The following is a 19,001-nucleotide window of genomic DNA, read 5'->3' as shown; positions in this document are numbered from 1 at the left end:
GAGGTTTCTCGCCGGAATTAAGATCTGTGACGGTGGTTCTTTGCCGGAAACTTAAGCGGTGTATGGTTGATTGTGGTTGTTTTAGGCTGAGATTGATCAGAGTAAGTGGTGGCTCTCTTATCAGCTCTCAACTTCTTACCCTCTCAATGTGCCTACGTACCCTTTATATAGGGATCAAGCCTGACGTAGTTCTCGTAGAACAAGAAGTCTAACGCGTTGAGACTTCTTACTCCTAAGCCCAGTAGAAGCCCATCCGATATCCATCTTCCGCTAGCTTTAGGAATGTCCAACTATGAGGCCCAACCGCAAAGGCCCAAGGCTCGTCCGTAATCGTAGGACTTCACGGATAGTGCATCTCCCTGCGCAAGGATAACACTCCGCTACAGCTATCTCCCTTGATTTACGAACGCAGGTATAGCCGCGGTTCACCCCAAGTGCCAGACGCGTCCCTGTCCCCCGAATGAGGATAACCCACCAGATAGCAGGACAGGTGATCCCAAGCTCTTGGGTGCAAAGTGCAGGATGACTCCAATGTTCTCCAACGAGGACACCCGTTGAATACAAGAACAGAGCTCCCAAAGCACACACCAAAGTAAACCCCACATCCCCAACGAGGACACCCGTTGAATACAGGAGGAGGCCTTCAATCATCAGGCATACCCCTGGAGGCCTTCAAGCTTTTCACGGACATCCCCCTCCTTGACCATCTCAAGGAGGGAATTCTTCATAGAGTACCTGCAACAAACACATTAGTAAAAATAATCCTCCATCGCTCCTTTCCATGCAAGCTTTGTCTTGAACTCAACATCAAATGTACACAGATCAAACTCAGGACGCGTCCTTTCTAATTGGGCGCGTCCTAACTCCCACAAATCAAAACCTGTTTCCTCATCAATCGTTCTTTATAGCAATCAAAATCACAGGACACGTCCTAGAGCTTTGGGCGCGTCCTTAACCTCATCAAACTTGCAACATCCCCTCTAAACCATCATGCACAGCATTTCGCCTCCTATGACATGTCCTCGCTAACTTAGACGCGCCCTAGAGCGCCCATCACCATAAGATTCCATCTGCCAAGCATTTTCATAAACATTGGCGCGTCCATAAATTCTGGGCGCGTCCTCCCTTGACCATGCACTCTTCTCGCTTCGTAACTTATTTCTTCCAAAGTAGGCGCGTCCTAAGGTACTGGACGCGTCCTCTCTTCCACAATGCAATATCGGGTTTGACTGTCTGTAAGCCGCATTTGACCCGAATCAATCTCAATGCCAAATTTTGGGCATAACAACTACCCCCCAACTTCCATTTGCAGTTAAAAACAAAATTGGAAGTTTTATCCTTAAATCCCAGTACCAAAAGTTGGCTCCGTCAACAATCGGACGCGTCGTAGCCTAAAGACGCGTCCTGCCCTTACTTTCTGCATGCGGGGTACAGCTGTCGTCCATAGGATCATCCTTCTATAAATACTCTAATCTCCATCATACCACCACCATCATCTCTCTCTCTCACACACAACCGCCATTGCCGCATCGTTAAACAGGAGCTTCGAGGGCCACATTCCGGTGATCTGTTCAACCATTCCCCTACTTTTTTAGCTCAACTCATTCCTCAACTCAAAAGGTACACAAATTTCCTCTCATTTCTTTATTTGATTGAATACATTAATCTTACTGAGCAAGAAACTATTCGTATACTCCATGCTCATATAAACTGTTCTTCATGTCTGCTTGTATGTATATATGTATGTATAGGTAAATATAACATGTTTAGCTTCCCTGATCTCCCAACAACATATTTCTAGAATTTCGTCATATTTTCCCCAAACTGCCAACAGTCGATTAACATTCCGCTATCATAATCATGTAGGACGCGTCTTCCCGTTAGGACGCGTCCTGTATTTTCTGATTTAAGACAAGTTCAAGTTATCCCAAACAAGGGTAATATAGGGCCAAAGGTTTATTAGGACGCGTCATTGTAGCACACCCCCCTGCGGTGGATTTTCAGGACGCGCCCTCCCAATATCCTTCTTCCATCTTTCCTTTTCTTTTCTTTTTTTTATTTTAACAAATGGACGCGTCCTCAAATTTTTATTCATTCTTTTGCAGCTGGAGGACGCGTCTTCTTCTTCACCATTTCACCCGTTTAAAGCACTCAACAAGCGTATTGGAACCTATTCCCCACACCTGATCTCCTTTAACCCCGACTTTCCCAACATCCACAGGACGAATTCCTTCCTTAGAGCAGAAAGACGCGTCTTCCGTTCTCTCAAATCAAAAAACTCAATAATGTCTGATTCTAGCTCTGACTCCATGGACCATGTTCCCATAATTTCAAGAATGGAAAAGAAGGGAGTCAAAAGGCAAAGAACTCCAATTCTCCATTCAAGGGCTGCCATCGAAGATTGGACGGACGACGAAATTATCCCTACTACAAGCCAAAAACCTCAAAGAATGGCTATTTCTGATATGGACGCGTCAAACACACAGGACGCGTCATCTTCCCAGGGCGCGGCTCCTTCCGAAGACTTGTCCCCACACAGTGTAAGCGAATTCGAAAGAAGGATTCCTGATCCTGAGACATATCCCATATCTCCTCAAAAATCTGATCCTCCCCTAGAGCATTGGGAACCTTCAGATGTGGAAATAGATTGTGACTGGGCGAGGCTCGGTACCCTTACTGAAGCAGAGAAGAATGCCAGAAGGAAAAGAGAGGGTAAGCTGGCATGCGTAGCTCTTGACTCAACTGCAACCGACTGGGAAATTCAATGGCACATGAAGTACTATGACATGGAGGGCATCTGGGCGCGCCCTCTTCGAACCATGAGGCCGCATATTTTTAACGTCGGGAATCAAAGGATCCCCCGAATGGTGCTTACTCCAAAGCTGATTTCCCTAGGCGTGGGCGCGCCCTTACATCCATTCATTAAGAGAATTCTGAAATGGTACGACGTGGCTCCAGTCCAACTATCACCAAATTCATATAAACTAGCCTGGGCTCTGTACATTATGTACCATAATTTGAGGTTGGGCGCGCCCTCAATGAAAGAGTTCAGCTTCTTTTACAGCATCAGGAAATCAATTCCCGGGTACCATTTTCTGGTAGTCAACAAATGGTTGAACAACAAAGGATTTAATGAAGGCAAAATTAGCCACGAGAGAGACTGGAAGGAACCATTTTTCTACATTTATGACGTCAAAAGGACGCGCGTTCGCTTCAATTTGGAACCAAGTGAGTTCAATGCTCTGGACGCGTCCACACTTTCAAGACGCGCCTTCCCTTTTATAATCCTTTTCTTTATTTTCCTTGTTGTAACCTATCATTCCTTCTTTTAGACAAAAGGACCCAGAAAGAGCTTACGGGAAAGAAGAAGAAGAGAGCAGAGAAGGTTTTGCAGTATGCCGAAAAACATTTCAACCTCAGAGACATGATTACCGAAGAGAATTTGAAGAAAATAGGAGCTTTGTCCCCACGAGTGGGTTCTCTCTGCAAATTTCGAGATTTCCACAATGGGAAACCCATCCTCACCGCTTCTGAAAAATCCAAAGGGCTCCAAGCCACAGAAATTATTCAGCCAGACGTCAACAAGAAAGTGGATTTAGAGCAAGGTAAGAAATCATTATATATAAGACGCGTCACGACTTTAGGACGCGTCATATTTAGCTTGACCTATAAACGTTACTATATATGCATTATCACTTTGGACGCGCCCTACCCCCCGGGCGTGTCTCATTATCACAGAAAACGTCTTAGGCAAGACGCGTCATTCTCACACCCATTTATACATCTTTGCATTCATCCATATCTGTCCTGCATGTAGATTTTATATCACGTTATGGGCGCGTCCTTCTTTCAGGACGCGTCTTTTTGCACATAACTAATTCCTTTTTATGTTTATACCGCAGATATGGCTTCACTCCCCAAAGGATTCGCAATTGGGGCTTCTAAAAAACTAAGGGCAAGGAAACAGGCTCCTACAAAAGTTGATCCACAGGCAAAAACCCCACCTCCTGCAGCAACTCCTTCTCCTCCTCCAAAGATAACTGAGACTCCCGTGTTTGACATTCCTGAGAAGGAAGAGGACGCGCCTTCTAAACGCCAAAAGATCATTCCTGACGATCAATCCTTTGTTCTCAGATACCTGGGCGCGTCCTCTGTTGGGGATTTTTCAGAGGAGGAAGTCAGAGGCTGGACTTTCAGAACGGAGCAACAAACAGAACAAGCCATGGTGAAGGCTGCTGCTGAGCTTCACCTTCATGCCAGACAGAGTGCCAACATGGCGGCAAGGCTCAGGGCGCGTCTTGCAGTTACTGATACTGCAAAGTGCCAGGCCGAAGACAAAGTCAAATCTCTGGAAAAACACATTGCCCTGCTCACCCAAGAAAAAGATGCTGAAATCAGACGCCTGGAGGGGGAGAGGACGCGTCTTCAAGCAGATAAGGCTGTTTTGGAAGGCAATGTCACTGCAATGGAAAAACAAGTGGACAGCGTCATCACTCTGAACTCCACCATGCAGCTGGAGCTCGACATCCTGAATGATGATAGGCTGCATGGGTGGACAGAGGAGAAAAAGCTAGTTTACCAGCATGGTTTCCAGGCTGGGTTTGAAGAATGGTGCTCTGGGTTTATTGCCAACGACCCAGAGTATACATTCTCAAAGTTTGATGCAGATACCCAGATATGGGTAAACGACTTCAGGGTAAGGGCCGCAGACTCCATCAAAAACAAGAGGATTTTCCTGGGCTTAGAGGAGGAGGACGCGTCCCCTGCTCCTCTCCAAACTCAACCTCCTCCCGCAAATGATCAAGACAAAACCCTGGACGCGCCTCCTGCCTAGGACGCGTCCTATGTTTTCTATATATTTTTCCTAAACTATCTTTAAAGGCGCAGGCCCTTTGAAGCCTTGCAAATTGTAAAGACTATTTTTGAACCTCATTCACTTGCACTCTCTTTTTTTTTATCCTCAATCATTCACATGGGCGCGCCTTGTGTTTAGGGCGCATCGCCTTTGATTAATTTGTTATTATTTTCTCCCAATAAGCAAATATCCATTATGGGCGCGTCCTCTCTAGTTGGACGCGTCTTTGCTTGTTTTGGAAAGTGCATGAGCACGGCACTACACTGTACTTGTGTGTTTAACCAATGCACAAGGCACGACGGGGCGCGTCCTAACTGTTTGACATGCCTTAATGTTCTCTTAGAAATATTTCCTCTCAGGGAGGACGCGTCCTTGGTAGGGACTTGCTTTTGCTTTTAAATTATGAGCATCAACCAATATTACTTGGGCGCGTCCTTGGAAATACAAAATACATCACCCTTCCCGCTGGACGCGTCTTTGACAAGTACTTTTTCTTTTTCATAGTAACATCTTAGTCTAAAGGAGCATCAACCAAAATAACTTGGGCGCGTCCTTTAAAACAGTATTTTTCTTGAGTTTCCTTTATACAAAACCCTAGCTTAGGGCGCGCCCTATACTTAGGACGCGTCATGAGATCAAACAAATTGAGCAAATATCTTTTGGGAAAGTTTCAAAATTTTATTTATAATACGCTCTGGTGTCAAAAGTGCACCAGTCCCACGGCTACTGTGCTTTGTGGGAAAATTATTTCTAAAAATTGACCCTTCAACTAGTCCCAAGGTAAGTAGTACATGCACTACCCCCCTAGGCTAGGAGGAATTTATTTAATTCTAGCCTATAAACTGGGCATAAACCAAAATAATAAAAGAAATATGCAAGGGGCCAAAGCCACGCCTTACTGGTAATACTTTCGGAGATGTTCCGCATTCCAAGCTCGCGGAATCAGCTTCCCGTCCATGTCTTCAAGGTGATAAGTCCCCTTCCACAGGATAGACTTTATTCTGTACGGTCCTTCCCAATTAGCTCCAAACACTCCATGTTGGGGGTTCTTCGTATTGGGCATCACTTTCCTAAGTACCAAATCCCCCACCTTCAGCAACTGTCCTTTTACCTTCTTGTTATAATACCTTGCGACGCGCTGCTGATATGCTGCTAGCCTTAGCTGAGAATTTTCCCTCGTCTCCTCTAAGAGATCTAAATGAAGCCTTTGATTAACCTCAGCGTCCTCTTTCCCGTAACAGTCTCTGCGAAGTGATCCCGATCCAACTTCCACGGGGACCATAGCTTCGTAACCGTAAGTCAGCATAAACGGCGTTTCTCCCGTAGTAGATCGCGGTGTAGTGTTGTATGACCACATCACCTTCGGGAGTTCTTCAGGCCAATTCCCTTTACGTTCCTCCAGCTTGGTTTTGAGGGTATGTTTTATTATTTTGTTAACAGCCTCTGTTTGTCCATTGCTTTGAGGATGATAGACCGCCGCAAATTCCTTCTTGATTTTCAACTCCTCACATAACTGTCGCAACTCCTTGCTATCAAATTGTTTTCCATTGTCGGAGACCAGCTTGTAAGGGATTCCAAACCTGCATACAATTGAGTTGAAAACAAAATCTCTGATTTTCTTTGCGGTGATAGTAGCCAGTGGCATAGCTTCCGCCCATTTAGTAAAGTAATCGACCGCAACCACTGCATATTTGACGTCTCCTTTAGCTTTCGGCAATTCTCCGATAAGATCGATTCCCCACATGGCGAACGGCCATGGGCTTGCCATAGGCGTCAAGAGTGTAGCCGGCATAGACGAGTAGTTTGCAAAGCGCTGGCAGCGATCACATGCCTTGACGAAATTTGTAGCATCTTCTCTCATTGTGGGCCAATAATACCCTTGGCGCAACACTTTCATTGCCAACGAGCTACCCCCCGAGTGATTGCCACAGATTCCTTCATGCACCTCTCTTAGGATGTAATTTCCTTCTCCTTCTTCAACACACCTGAGTAGAGGTTGGTTGAACCCTCTCTTGTATAGGACTTCATCGTATATCACATATCTTGCGGCTTGATAACGGAGTCGACGAGCCATAAACTTATCTTCGGGGAGTGTTCCCTTGCGAATGTAAGCTAGAATGGGCGTCATCCATGTTTCTTTGGGAGCTTCATCCACTTGCATAGTTTCTATCTCTGGGATACTAGGAACCTCCTGGATTTCAAGAGGGATGGATCCTAACAACACAGCCTCTTGTTGTGACCCCATTTTTGCCAAAGCATCCGCATTACTGTTTTTCTCCCGCGGAACGCATTCCAATCTAACTTCTTTGAACATTCCAATCAGGCGCTGTACACATCTCAAGTATAATTCTGTTCGCGGGCCTCGCGCTTGAAATCCCCCATTCACCTGATTCACTACCAACTCTGAGTCACTTCTTGCAATTAAGTTTCGCACCCCCATTTCCAGAGCGATTTTCAGGCCATTAATCAGCGCCTCATACTCCGCATCATTATTAGTTGCATAAAACTTGAAATGAATTGCACTCATCAGGTGGTGGCCTTCCGGAGATACAAGTACTATGCCCGCACCTGCTCCTCCATTGTTAACCGCCCCATCCACATGCAAGATCCACCAAGGATGCGGAAACTCCTCCAAAGACTCCTCGGCATGAGGTGGATATAGCATCACCAAAGCTTTATCATCAATTTCAGAATCAAATTCCAGCAAGAAATCGGCTAAGGCTTGCCCTTTTATCGCTGTTCGAGGCACATATTCCAAATCAAACTGTCCCAGCTCCACGGCCCATTTCAGCATTCTGCCTGATGACTCTGGTTTGTGCAGGACCTGCCGCAGCGGGTATGCTGTACGAACTTCAACTCTATGGGCTTGAAAATACGGCCGCAATTTTCTTGACGCAAGAATCAGGGCGTAAACCAGTTTCTCCATACTTGTGTAGCGAGTTTCCGCATCGTGTAACCGCTTGCTCACGTAGTACACTGGTGATTGTTGCCCGTCTTCCTCTCTTACCAGAACCGCACTGATCGAATATTCAGACACTGCGAGGTACAGTATTAGATTTTCCCCCTCCAATGGCTTTGACAACATGGGAGGATGTCCCAGTTGCTCCTTGATTCTTTTGAAAGCCTCTTCACATTCTGACGTCCATATAAAGTCTTTCCCAGCTAATTTAATCGCCTTGAAAAACTCCTTGCATCTATCAGACGACTTGGAAACAAATCGATTTAACGCGGCGATTCTCCCAGTCAAACTCTGCACCTGTTTCACATTGGTAGGTGACTTCATATCCAACAATGCCTTGATCTTCGCGGGGTTGGCCTCAATTCCCCTGTGGTTGACAATGAACCCGAGAAACTTTCTCGATTCCACGCCGAACACACATTTTTGCGGATTTAATTTCATACGAAACCTCCTCAAGATATTAAACATCTCCGTCAGGTGCTTGATATGGTCAGTTGTCACCTTAGATTTCACCAGCATATCGTCTACATACACTTCCATGGTTCTCCCGATTTGGTCTTTGAACATCATGTTTACCAGCCGCTGGTAGGTCGCGCCAGCGTTAATCAAGCCAAACGGCATTCCTATGTAACAGTATAACCCCCTGTCTGTAATAAAGGATGTATGTTCTTGATCGGGGCCATACATCGGAATTTGATTGTATCCGGAGTATGCATCCATAAAACTCAACAACGCATGCCCTGCCGTCGCGTCAACCAACTGATCAATTCTTGGCAGCGGGAAGCTATCCTTTGGACATGCCTTATTGAGATCCGTGAAATCCACACATGTCCTCCACTTCCCATTCGGTTTCTTCACCAGTACTGGATTTGCAAGCCATTCGGGGTAGAACGATTCTTTGATCAACCCCACTTCCAACAACCGGTCTACTTCTTCTTTTAATGCTATCGCCCTTTCTCCACTTACTGGGCGGCGTTTCTGGCGTATGCCCTTGCAATTCGGGAGGATATTCAAACGGTGACACATTACTTCCGGGTCGATCCCTATCATATCTGAATGACTCCATGCGAAAACATCGAGGTTTGCAATTAGAAAGCGGGTAAGACCTCCTCTCATCTCCTCATCCAACTGAGATCCCACTTTCAAAACCCTGCTTGGGTCATTTTTATCAACTGGAATAGATATTGTGTCTTCGGCCGGTCCCGTTTTTTCAATAGGCATAGGGATCCTGGGATCCAAATCGAAATCAAAGTCTCGGGGGTCTTCAATTTCCACTTTTTCACCTGAGGGCGCGTCCTCGTTTGGAGGAGCATCAACCTCAACTTCATTCAAGGGCGCATCCTTCTTTTGAGGAGCATCAACCTTGCAGTTATCGCCGAGACCTTGCAAAATCTCACTTCTCCCTTCCAACTTTTCCCCGTTAACCTCTTTCCGCATGATTCCCCCTGTGTGACTCGCCACCACTTCTTCTACACTACGGATTTTCGAAATACGTCCCTGCATCACAAAAGAGTTCCCAGAGGTATTGGTTTCTTCCTTTCCGGGATTTTCAACAAAATAGTGGGCATGGACCTCTCCACCCGGTTTTGTATGAATATCTTTTACATCTTCAACTGGGAGACCTTTCCCTTCATACCTTCTTCTGCGAAATTCCTTGACAGCCTTGTGATAGCAGTCACGTGACTCATACTGTGACCCTCTCAGGCTGCCAACTCCGTTTGGCGTCGGGAACTTTATCATCAAGTGGTGTATCGAGGTTATCACCCTGAACGCACGCAACCAAGGTCTGCCGACCAGTACGTTGTGCGCGGAATCCTGATCTAGCACCTTAAAATCTATCATTTGAGTAACCGACAAAGCCCCTTCCCCAAGCGTGACGGGAAGTCTGACTGAGCCCATAACTCTCACTGCTTCCCCCGTAAAGCCATAGACGTGCGCATCTTCGAAATACATGTCACTATCTGGGAAACCCAGCTTTTTGTAGGTGCTATAGTACAAGATGTTTGTAGAACTCCCATTATCCAGGAACACTCGATGTACGTTCATTGCCCCAATAAGCATGGTAATCACCAGCGCATCGTTGTGAGGATGATGCACCCACCTAGATTCTTTTTCCCTGAATGTAATATCAGCGGACTCCCCCTTAAAGACCTTCGGGGGTCTATCTTCCAAGCTGTGGATGTTAGTGAGCGGTGGATGTCGCGCTTCTCTCGCGTTTCTTTCAAGTGCTCGATTACTGTCACCAACAAAAGGGTGTCCTCCAAAAATTGCCCTGATGCTGCCGGCCCTCTGAAACTTGACCTCCGCCGTTTTCTCAACATCCTCCGCCCGCGGGGGTTGTCTTTCATCTTTACCCTTGTCATCAAGTCCCCTGCGTCGCTTCACCTTGTCGATCCACTCTCCTAGGTGTCCAGCCTTGATCAATTCCTCAATCTCATCCCGCAAGTGACGACACTCGTGGGTGTCATGGCCAGTAGACTCATGGTAGTCACAGTACTTCTTTTTATCTCTGCTTTGCCATGAAGTTAGACGGTCGGGCTTCTTGAAGATTCCCCTGTCCTTATTTACCTCGAAGATATGATCAATGGACGCCGCCAGCGGGGTATAATTGCTGACTCTTCTCTCGTAGTTCGATGGTGGGCTCCATTCTCTTCGCGAGCTCACAGCGTTTACCCTGTTAGGGCTTCTGGCGTTTCGCCGATAACCCGGACTTACAGATCTGTCCCTTCTCTTGGATCGCCCCTTGGAGTTATAGGTATCATCATTCTTTTTTGTTTCTGCAAGCGACTGCTCGATTGCTTTGAACGACTCCGCTTGTGCGAGCACATCTGCCAATGACACTGGGTCTTTCCCTTGTAGGTGTTTCCAGAAATCCGTCCCCACACGCAACCCAGCTATAAGCAATATTTTCAACGTTTCGTCAGTTGCACCCCTCACCAAAGTAGATTCTGCGTTAAACCTCTTGAAATATGAAGTCAAACTTTCTCCTTCCTTTTGTTTCACATTAGCCAGCGTGGTAACAGGTGGTGTGTACTTCACCGCGGCTTGAAATTGTGTCAAAAACAAAGTTTTCATCTGTTCCCAGGATGTAATTACACCTGGACCAAGCTTTTGGAACCACTGCTGAGCACCTTCTCTGAAAGTGGCTGCCAAGAGACGGCATCGAGCCAAATCAGGTACTTGATATACATCCATTTCAATGTTAAAACGCCCCAAGAACTCTACAGGATCAGAGTTCCCGTGGAAACGCAAGTCGTTGGTTGTGTTCCGGTATCCCGCGGGCAATTGCGCCTCCCTCACAACAACAGCAAAAGGAGAAGGAGCTTGCGCTGTCGCCGTTACTCTTCCTCCCTCAAGATGGTTGAGTAACCGCTTGAGGTCGTTCACATTAAACGTCCCTACCCCAGGAATGGTTTGAACATTAGGCTGCTGGGGTTGCTCTGCGACCTGCTGAAATTCCCCTTGATTACCCCCCGGGTGCGGCGGAGGATCTCGCCGCCCCTCACCTTGAGGCTGCGGCGGTGGCATATTACCATTTTGGTTCTGAATGTTTTCCCGTACACGAGGTTCATCCTGACCGTGTCGCGGAATTTCATCATTATTCTGCATTCTTACTTGAGTCCGCCCGCCGTCCTGGTCATGAGGACGCGCTCCAGACCCATTACCAGTAACGCTGTGAGAAGCTACGGGAATAACGGCGGGGGCTTCTCCAGCGGAGTGCGCGCCACCTCTCCTACCATTGTAAGGGGCTCTTCCGTATTGATATCCCATTCTTCCTCGTCCATTCCTCTGATATCCCCGGTAGAAATTCCCGGGCCTTCCTCGCGGAGGGGCACGCTCGTGCTCGCGGTGCCGCATCCCGTCATCCCTTTGGAATGCGGGGGGCACACGCGTCGTATCACGGGGCCTCGCTTCTCCGGCGTTTCCTTCCTTTTGCCATTCTACCAGCAACATCCTCAAATCGTCGTCCTCCAACCTTATGCCAAGCCTCTTCTTCAAGGTTGAAAGATCCCTTCCTTCCTCGTCTTGGCTTTGAGCGTTCTCCACACGGCGACGCTCGTCCATCGTACGTCCAGACCTATGCGGGTGTGGCACTACCTGGTTGCCCAGGTGAGGCCTTTCTCTGCCTTCAGTGTCCTCGTCCGCAAGCTCTACAATAGGTTCTACATCGTCAGAATATTGCAAACGCCGCGGAGTGATTCGCGGGTTATCCCCGCTCCCCTGGGTATCTCCCTCAACTACAGGGGCTTTCCCCAAGGCATGACCGTGACGGGGGAAACGACGACCTCTCCTCGTCCTTCGACGCTCCACCGTGTTCAGTCTTGAGTTAAAACTGTTAAGAGTATCCCCCATGCGATATAATTGCTCCAATATATCAGTGTTGCTGATGAGAACTGGAGGTGTCCCCCCCACATCTGGAGCCCTTGGTGGGTCCGCCATGTTTCTGGGAACGTAAGGTTCGTGGCGAGTATAACGCCCCCCGCCTTCCCCTTCTGACCTGCTGTCACTTCCATCATAAGAACTTCCATCACGATTGTAAGACATCTTTTCCTCCTAAGATTGCGACCTTAATTAGCAGCCCCTCCTTCTAGCGCCAATTTGTTGACGGAGGAATTTGGTATCAACAAAGATTGAGGTTTCTCGCCGGAATTAAGATCTGTGACGGTGGTTCTTTGCCGGAAACTTAAGCGGTGTATGGTTGATTGTGGTTGTTTTAGGCTGAGATTGATCAGAGTAAGTGGTGGCTCTCTTATCAGCTCTCAACTTCTTACCCTCTCAATGTGCCTACGTACCCTTTATATAGGGATCAAGCCTGACGTAGTTCTCGTAGAACAAGAAGTCTAACGCGTTGAGACTTCTTACTCCTAAGCCCAGTAGAAGCCCATCCGATATCCATCTTCCGCTAGCTTTAGGAATGTCCAACTATGAGGCCCAACCGCAAAGGCCCAAGGCTCGTCCGTAATCGTAGGACTTCACGGATAGTGCATCTCCCTGCGCAAGGATAACACTCCGCTACAGCTATCTCCCTTGATTTACGAACGCAGGTATAGCCGCGGTTCACCCCAAGTGCCAGACGCGTCCCTGTCCCCCGAATGAGGATAACCCACCAGATAGCAGGACAGGTGATCCCAAGCTCTTGGGTGCAAAGTGCAGGATGACTCCAATGTTCTCCAACGAGGACACCCGTTGAATACAAGAACAGAGCTCCCAAAGCACACACCAAAGTAAACCCCACATCCCCAACGAGGACACCCGTTGAATACAGGAGGAGGCCTTCAATCATCAGGCATACCCCTGGAGGCCTTCAAGCTTTTCACGGACATCCCCCTCCTTGACCATCTCAAGGAGGGAATTCTTCATAGAGTACCTGCAACAAACACATTAGTAAAAATAATCCTCCATCGCTCCTTTCCATGCAAGCTTTGTCTTGAACTCAACATCAAATGTACACAGATCAAACTCAGGACGCGTCCTTTCTAATTGGGCGCGTCCTAACTCCCACAAATCAAAACCTGTTTCCTCATCAATCGTTCTTTATAGCAATCAAAATCACAGGACACGTCCTAGAGCTTTGGGCGCGTCCTTAACCTCATCAAACTTGCAACATCCCCTCTAAACCATCATGCACAGCATTTCGCCTCCTATGACATGTCCTCGCTAACTTAGACGCGCCCTAGAGCGCCCATCACCATAAGATTCCATCTGCCAAGCATTTTCATAAACATTGGCGCGTCCATAAATTCTGGGCGCGTCCTCCCTTGACCATGCACTCTTCTCGCTTCGTAACTTATTTCTTCCAAAGTAGGCGCGTCCTAAGGTACTGGACGCGTCCTCTCTTCCACAATGCAATATCGGGTTTGACTGTCTGTAAGCCGCATTTGACCCGAATCAATCTCAATGCCAAATTTTGGGCATAACAGTCTCTTATCAGTTCAATTACTATTACTAACGTGAAAATTGAAATCTTTAGTCTTTTCATTATTATGCCTCAACTGGGATTTTGTAACGGGCTGGAATTATATATGATTCGAGTTATTCTGGAGCTCCTAAGAATTTTCCTTTATATATAAAAAGATTATATTATTATTATTATTATTATTATTATTATTATTATTATTAAGATATGGATTCTTTAAATTTGATGGATTTGTACAAATCCAAATCCATATTTTTAAAAAAAAATTGCCAAACACTTGATTTGACCAAATCCAAAATTGAGTTTAAAATTTTATATTAGTAAAAGGTTTCTAAAGTTAACTTTCGATATATTCTTACAGTTATTTACCTAAATTATCTTGTTTTGTAAAATAATGAATAAATAGATATATTATTCACATTAGCTAAAGTCAAAATTTTATATAAATTAATAAAAATCCAAAACATACTTTGTGGATGATAAAAATATATTTTAATAATTATTTATAAGAAATTTTATATCTTCTATTTTAATATGGAATCAAATCAAAACTATTTATTTATAAGATATTTTATATCTTCTACATAGATTTTCAACAGAAATTTGTTTTTCACGTACATCAATTTATCAACTTCAGATCCCGAATTTAGATTTCTGGGGCTTGTTTGCATCGGTTATTTCATTATCATTAAATTAGGACTTTTTATTTGTTGTGATCTGCTGTGAATTGAAGATTAATCGATCAAATCAAAATTTTACATAAATTAATAAAAATCCAGAATATATTCTTAGTGGATGATAAAAAAATATTTTAATAATTATTTATAGTTTCTATATGTAATAAGTCATGTTTAATTTTATTATGGATTAAAAAAAGATGAAAACAAAATTTCAAAGGCTTTTTAAATCACATTTAAAAAAGTCAAACACCTTAATATATGTCAAGTTTATTTGGGTAAGAGGTTTTCACGATTGGGCTGAGCAAAAATTAACCCAAAAAAATGTCTGCCCGGGGTTACGTTTTAGGAAAGATATAGTTTAGGAGTCTTTGTTGGCATCTTTGTTTATTCTGAGTGAATTTGGGGGTTGTTTATACTGAAATTGAAAAAAATTATCAGTGTTTTTGTTTGTTGTATATAGGATTGTGAGTGAATTAGGGTTTAGAAGAAGGAAAAAGTCTTCTAAAATAAGATGTAAGTTATGAATTCAGGGTTTTCGCGAAAAAAGTCTTGTCCCGGGGCTAGACGTATTACCATCTCCGCATCCTACTTAACATACTCGATACGTTTAGTTTGGTAAATACACTTAGTATTCAATTTTTCGAGATTTTTCACTTACCATAAGCAATGGCTGATCCAACTCCAGCAAAAATGAAAAGAAGAGTGGCAATGAACTCAGCCAAATAAAATAAGACTTGATTGACACACCACTCAGTGAGTCACCAATGCTACCAATTGCAAGCTTCACCATTTTTTTTACTAAAAGAAAAGAATAAGAACAGAGCAAAGCAGAGAGCCTAGAAGAGTTGAAGAAATGTTGTTCTAAGGTTTTGTTGTGTGCATCAAGTTGTGCAGAGTAGCATGCTTTATATACTACACATGTTTTGTGATAAAAAAATAACAAATAATTAAAAACAATCCTTTCCTCCGATCATTGTACTGATTGGAGGGGGCAGAGGCGGATCCGAGATTTAAACTCTGGGGGATACCGACCATATTTTGTGAATAAATCTTTATATTTTTCAATTTTTAGGAAGCATTTTCATATATTTTTCAATTTTAGGGGGGACACGTGTCTCAGTGACCCTTACTAGATCCCCTACTAATTGACACGTTTAAAAGTTGACGTATTTTTTACACTTTAATATCTTTACACATTTTCTCCGTAAAAGTTGTTAGCACAATCTGCGATTAATACATATAAATCAAATAAGTGTGTGCGTGAGTAAACGAAATCAAACAGAGAAAGAAAAGATATAACCAAAGGGAGATACTCGAGTTCAGTTGAAATTGTCTTCTTAAAGCTATTTCGCCTCTCACCGTATGTGCGAGTCGATAGCCTCCCAGGATAAAACGAAATATCAGTATATTACCAGTATAATCGATAGATCGAATATACTCTCAGCGAACTTGAACTAAGCCCGAGAACTATCACCGGAATATTGGAAAAAATTTAAGACTAAAGAGATCGAGAATGAAAGAGATGACTCTTATTCTCTTGACTTAATAAAACTGATACCCTAAGACTCTATTTATAAAGAGAGAGTTGAAAGGACTTATTCTTCTTTTCGATGTGCTACATGGTATTTATAAACTAAGTAATAGGTTTGTACTACTCTCCATGTGGTACAAAACCACTTTTCATATTAAAAGGTAGAATTTTGGAACATCAGTTCTCATTCACCTTTTACTCATTTTGAGCGTGTAAATATGCGTTGGAATCCCCTCGAAGAGGAGAATACGTTCCAATAAATACACACCACTAACACATAATGTGTCTCACTCATATAGAGTCTCAAAATGATTCACAACTTAGTCTAAACTACTAAGTTTGTCCAGCAAAAGTAAAATATTAAATTCGTATCTCAGTAAAATTACGCGTTTGTTAATATTAAATGTTCTCTCTGTTTCAACATATTATTAACACTTTTTTAAATCCAAATGTTAATATCTTTTAAAATAATACATTTTTCACCTTTTTCTTTTATACTCTTCGATCTCGGTATCTCAGCTGAATATTGATAATTGGATGAGACGGACCAAGTATTCACTGTAACGAATTTCGTAATATCCTCGTATGCTGAACATTGGAATTAAAGTAAGGGAAAAAATACATAAATATTTAAGAATATTCTAGCTATTAATAACATTTAAAGTGAATTTCAAAAAATATATTTAAGAATTTAAAAATAATAAAATTATAAACATTTTGGTTCGAGAACTTTGTGATAATTTGTGTGGTCATGGTAGAGATGCACAAAAGGCCCACCGGGCCGGGTCTTGACCGGACCTTAAAAAACCCGGGCTTTGACCGGGCCGGGCTTTTCGGGCTTTGACTTTGACCGGGCCGGGCCGGGCCGGGCTTTCCGGAAATTTCAAAGCCCGTTTGGGCCCTCGAGGCGGGCCTAACCGGGCTTTTTTTCGGGCCGGATCGGATCGGGCCGGACTTTTTTCTAATTTAAATCGGATCTAGTATTATTAGAGATTCCGAAGAATACATGTGTTAGCAACTAGATCATCGTAAAAATATATTAGTTTACATGGAATATTTTAGGAAAACATTACTTCGTTGAAAACATTTAAGTTCGACAAAAAATAAACATGTTTATATGATATATTTTATCATTGTTAATGATATCCAAATATTCATGACAATGATATCCAAATATATATAGTGTACTTATTATATATTCTTTCATTATTTATGCAACGAAGTATATAAATAATATTATTAATCACAAATATGTAAATATATATGTGTTTAAAGTATTATTTATATGTATAGTAAATGTGAATTTATAAATATATAAAAAAATATATTAGAATAATCAGATTATAACCTGGCTTTTTCGGGATTTTAATCGGGCCGGGCCGGGCCGAAGCCCGGGCTTTTAACCGGGCCGGACCGGGCCGGGCTTGACCGTGCTTTGACCGGATCGGGCCGGGCCAGATTTTCGGGCTCGGGCTTTTTGTGCATCTCTAGGTCATGGTTTGTGTGGGACGTGACCGCCCCACCGGCCATGTTTGATGAATGATTATGAAGACAACTAAGTTTTAATTTATTTTAGGCCATTAATTGATAAATATCAAGAATTTAAATCATCAAAGATAAGTTTAATTATGTCCGATTAGTGATAGGAGTTTTTCTCCCGACTAATTTGACTTATATGCCTTATAATTGAGTATATTTTAGGTAATTAATTGATAAAGATCAAGAAATTAAATTTAAGATAAGTTTAATTATGGGTGTGTTTGGTATTGCTGTTGCTGACAGTAACATCAGCTTTGTGCTGAAAAACAGTTAAAAATTTATTTGATAAAATTTAAAAGGTGTTTTTCGGAAAAATGATTTAGGCTTAAAATATGATAAGCAAGTCTCTCCATACTTTGAGAAAAAGGTACTTTGCGGGAAGTATACGCTTATTTCATCATCAAACCTTATCAAAAATATTATTATTTTTAATTTTTTGCATCAAAATATATACATATCAAAAAAAATTATCAAACAGTCATCTGATTTTTAAAACAACACATTTTTCAGCAGCACTTTTTCTAACAGGCCAGCAATTTTTAATCGCAATCTCAAACATAGCTTATGTCCGATTAGTGGTAGAGATTTTTTTCCCGAATAATTTGACTTATATGTATTACAATTGAGTATCCGTTCTAACAAATTTTGGGATGACTAAAAGTAGAATCGAGAACCTCAAACGACAAGAAATATGTTCTTAATCAATTAAGACATACCATCGCGGAGTTTATAATAAAGAAAAAGGTAAGTTCCTAATGATAGGCATCTTTTGACGCCCACACCTAAAGGACAAGCTACATGAATGAGGTTTCTAGCAATAACATGTCTTAAATGTTGTTTAGGCTAATTATAGTGATTTTATCAATTATTGGAAAAGTTACTAGATAATGTCATTTTATCACAAAAATGTGCCATTAAGTGGAAATGGAAACCAGGTCAATTTTGGAAAAATGAAAGAGAAATGTTAAAATTTCATATTATTGAGTCGTCACTTTATGAAAAAATGTTAAAAATAACAATTTTTTGGGGCAAATTGCTGAAAATACACATTCTGGAAGTGGATGACTGAAAATATCAATTTGGATACGCATTTGCCATTTGAATATCCTGTTTTGTACTATATACGCATTTGTCAAATGGGTATCTAATTTTTTTTTTCTTTTAAAATACGCATTTGGTATCTCAATGGTAATACCCAAACTACAAATGCGTATTTCTAGTAATTTTCTTAAATACCCAATTCTCAAATGCGTATTACACTTACCCAATTTCAAAATGCGTAACCAAAACGGTATTTTCAGCCATGTATTCTAAAAATGAGTATTTTCAGCCATTATACCCCAAAAATGGTTATTTTTAAACATCACCCTCACTTTATTTTGTTATTTTCTCATGTTATTAATATTTTTTATGTTTTTTTGGTAAATTAAATTGTTAAAGATATATACTCTTTCGAGTAAATTGTATAGTTATATTGTTTAGTATATCAATTATGATTTTTGGTCAAAGAGTTAAATATT

At 42.7% G+C, this 19,001-nt stretch overlaps 1 protein-coding gene across 1 annotated transcript; it reads right to left on the bottom strand.

The window, feature by feature from the left end:
• Positions 1 to 6,387: 6,387 nt before the first annotated feature.
• LOC141696593 (uncharacterized) lies at positions 6,388 to 12,167 on the bottom strand. The gene is made up of 6 exons (XM_074500717.1): positions 11,791 to 12,167; positions 11,157 to 11,547; positions 10,530 to 11,105; positions 8,781 to 10,352; positions 7,455 to 8,396; positions 6,388 to 6,435 (listed from the first exon to the last, which is right to left on the bottom strand). Exons 1-6 carry the CDS (start codon positions 12,165 to 12,167, stop codon positions 6,388 to 6,390), a joined length of 3,906 nt encoding a protein of 1,301 aa, XP_074356818.1.
• Between the last annotated feature and the right edge of the window lie 6,834 nt (positions 12,168 to 19,001).

The sequence above is a fragment of the Apium graveolens genome, chromosome 11 (genome assembly GCF_009905375.1).
Source record: "Apium graveolens cultivar Ventura chromosome 11, ASM990537v1, whole genome shotgun sequence".
Classification (NCBI taxonomy): domain Eukaryota; kingdom Viridiplantae; phylum Streptophyta; class Magnoliopsida; order Apiales; family Apiaceae; genus Apium; species Apium graveolens.
The sequence above is the reverse complement of the archived record's forward strand: the minus strand, read 5'-3'. Positions and strand labels throughout refer to the sequence as shown.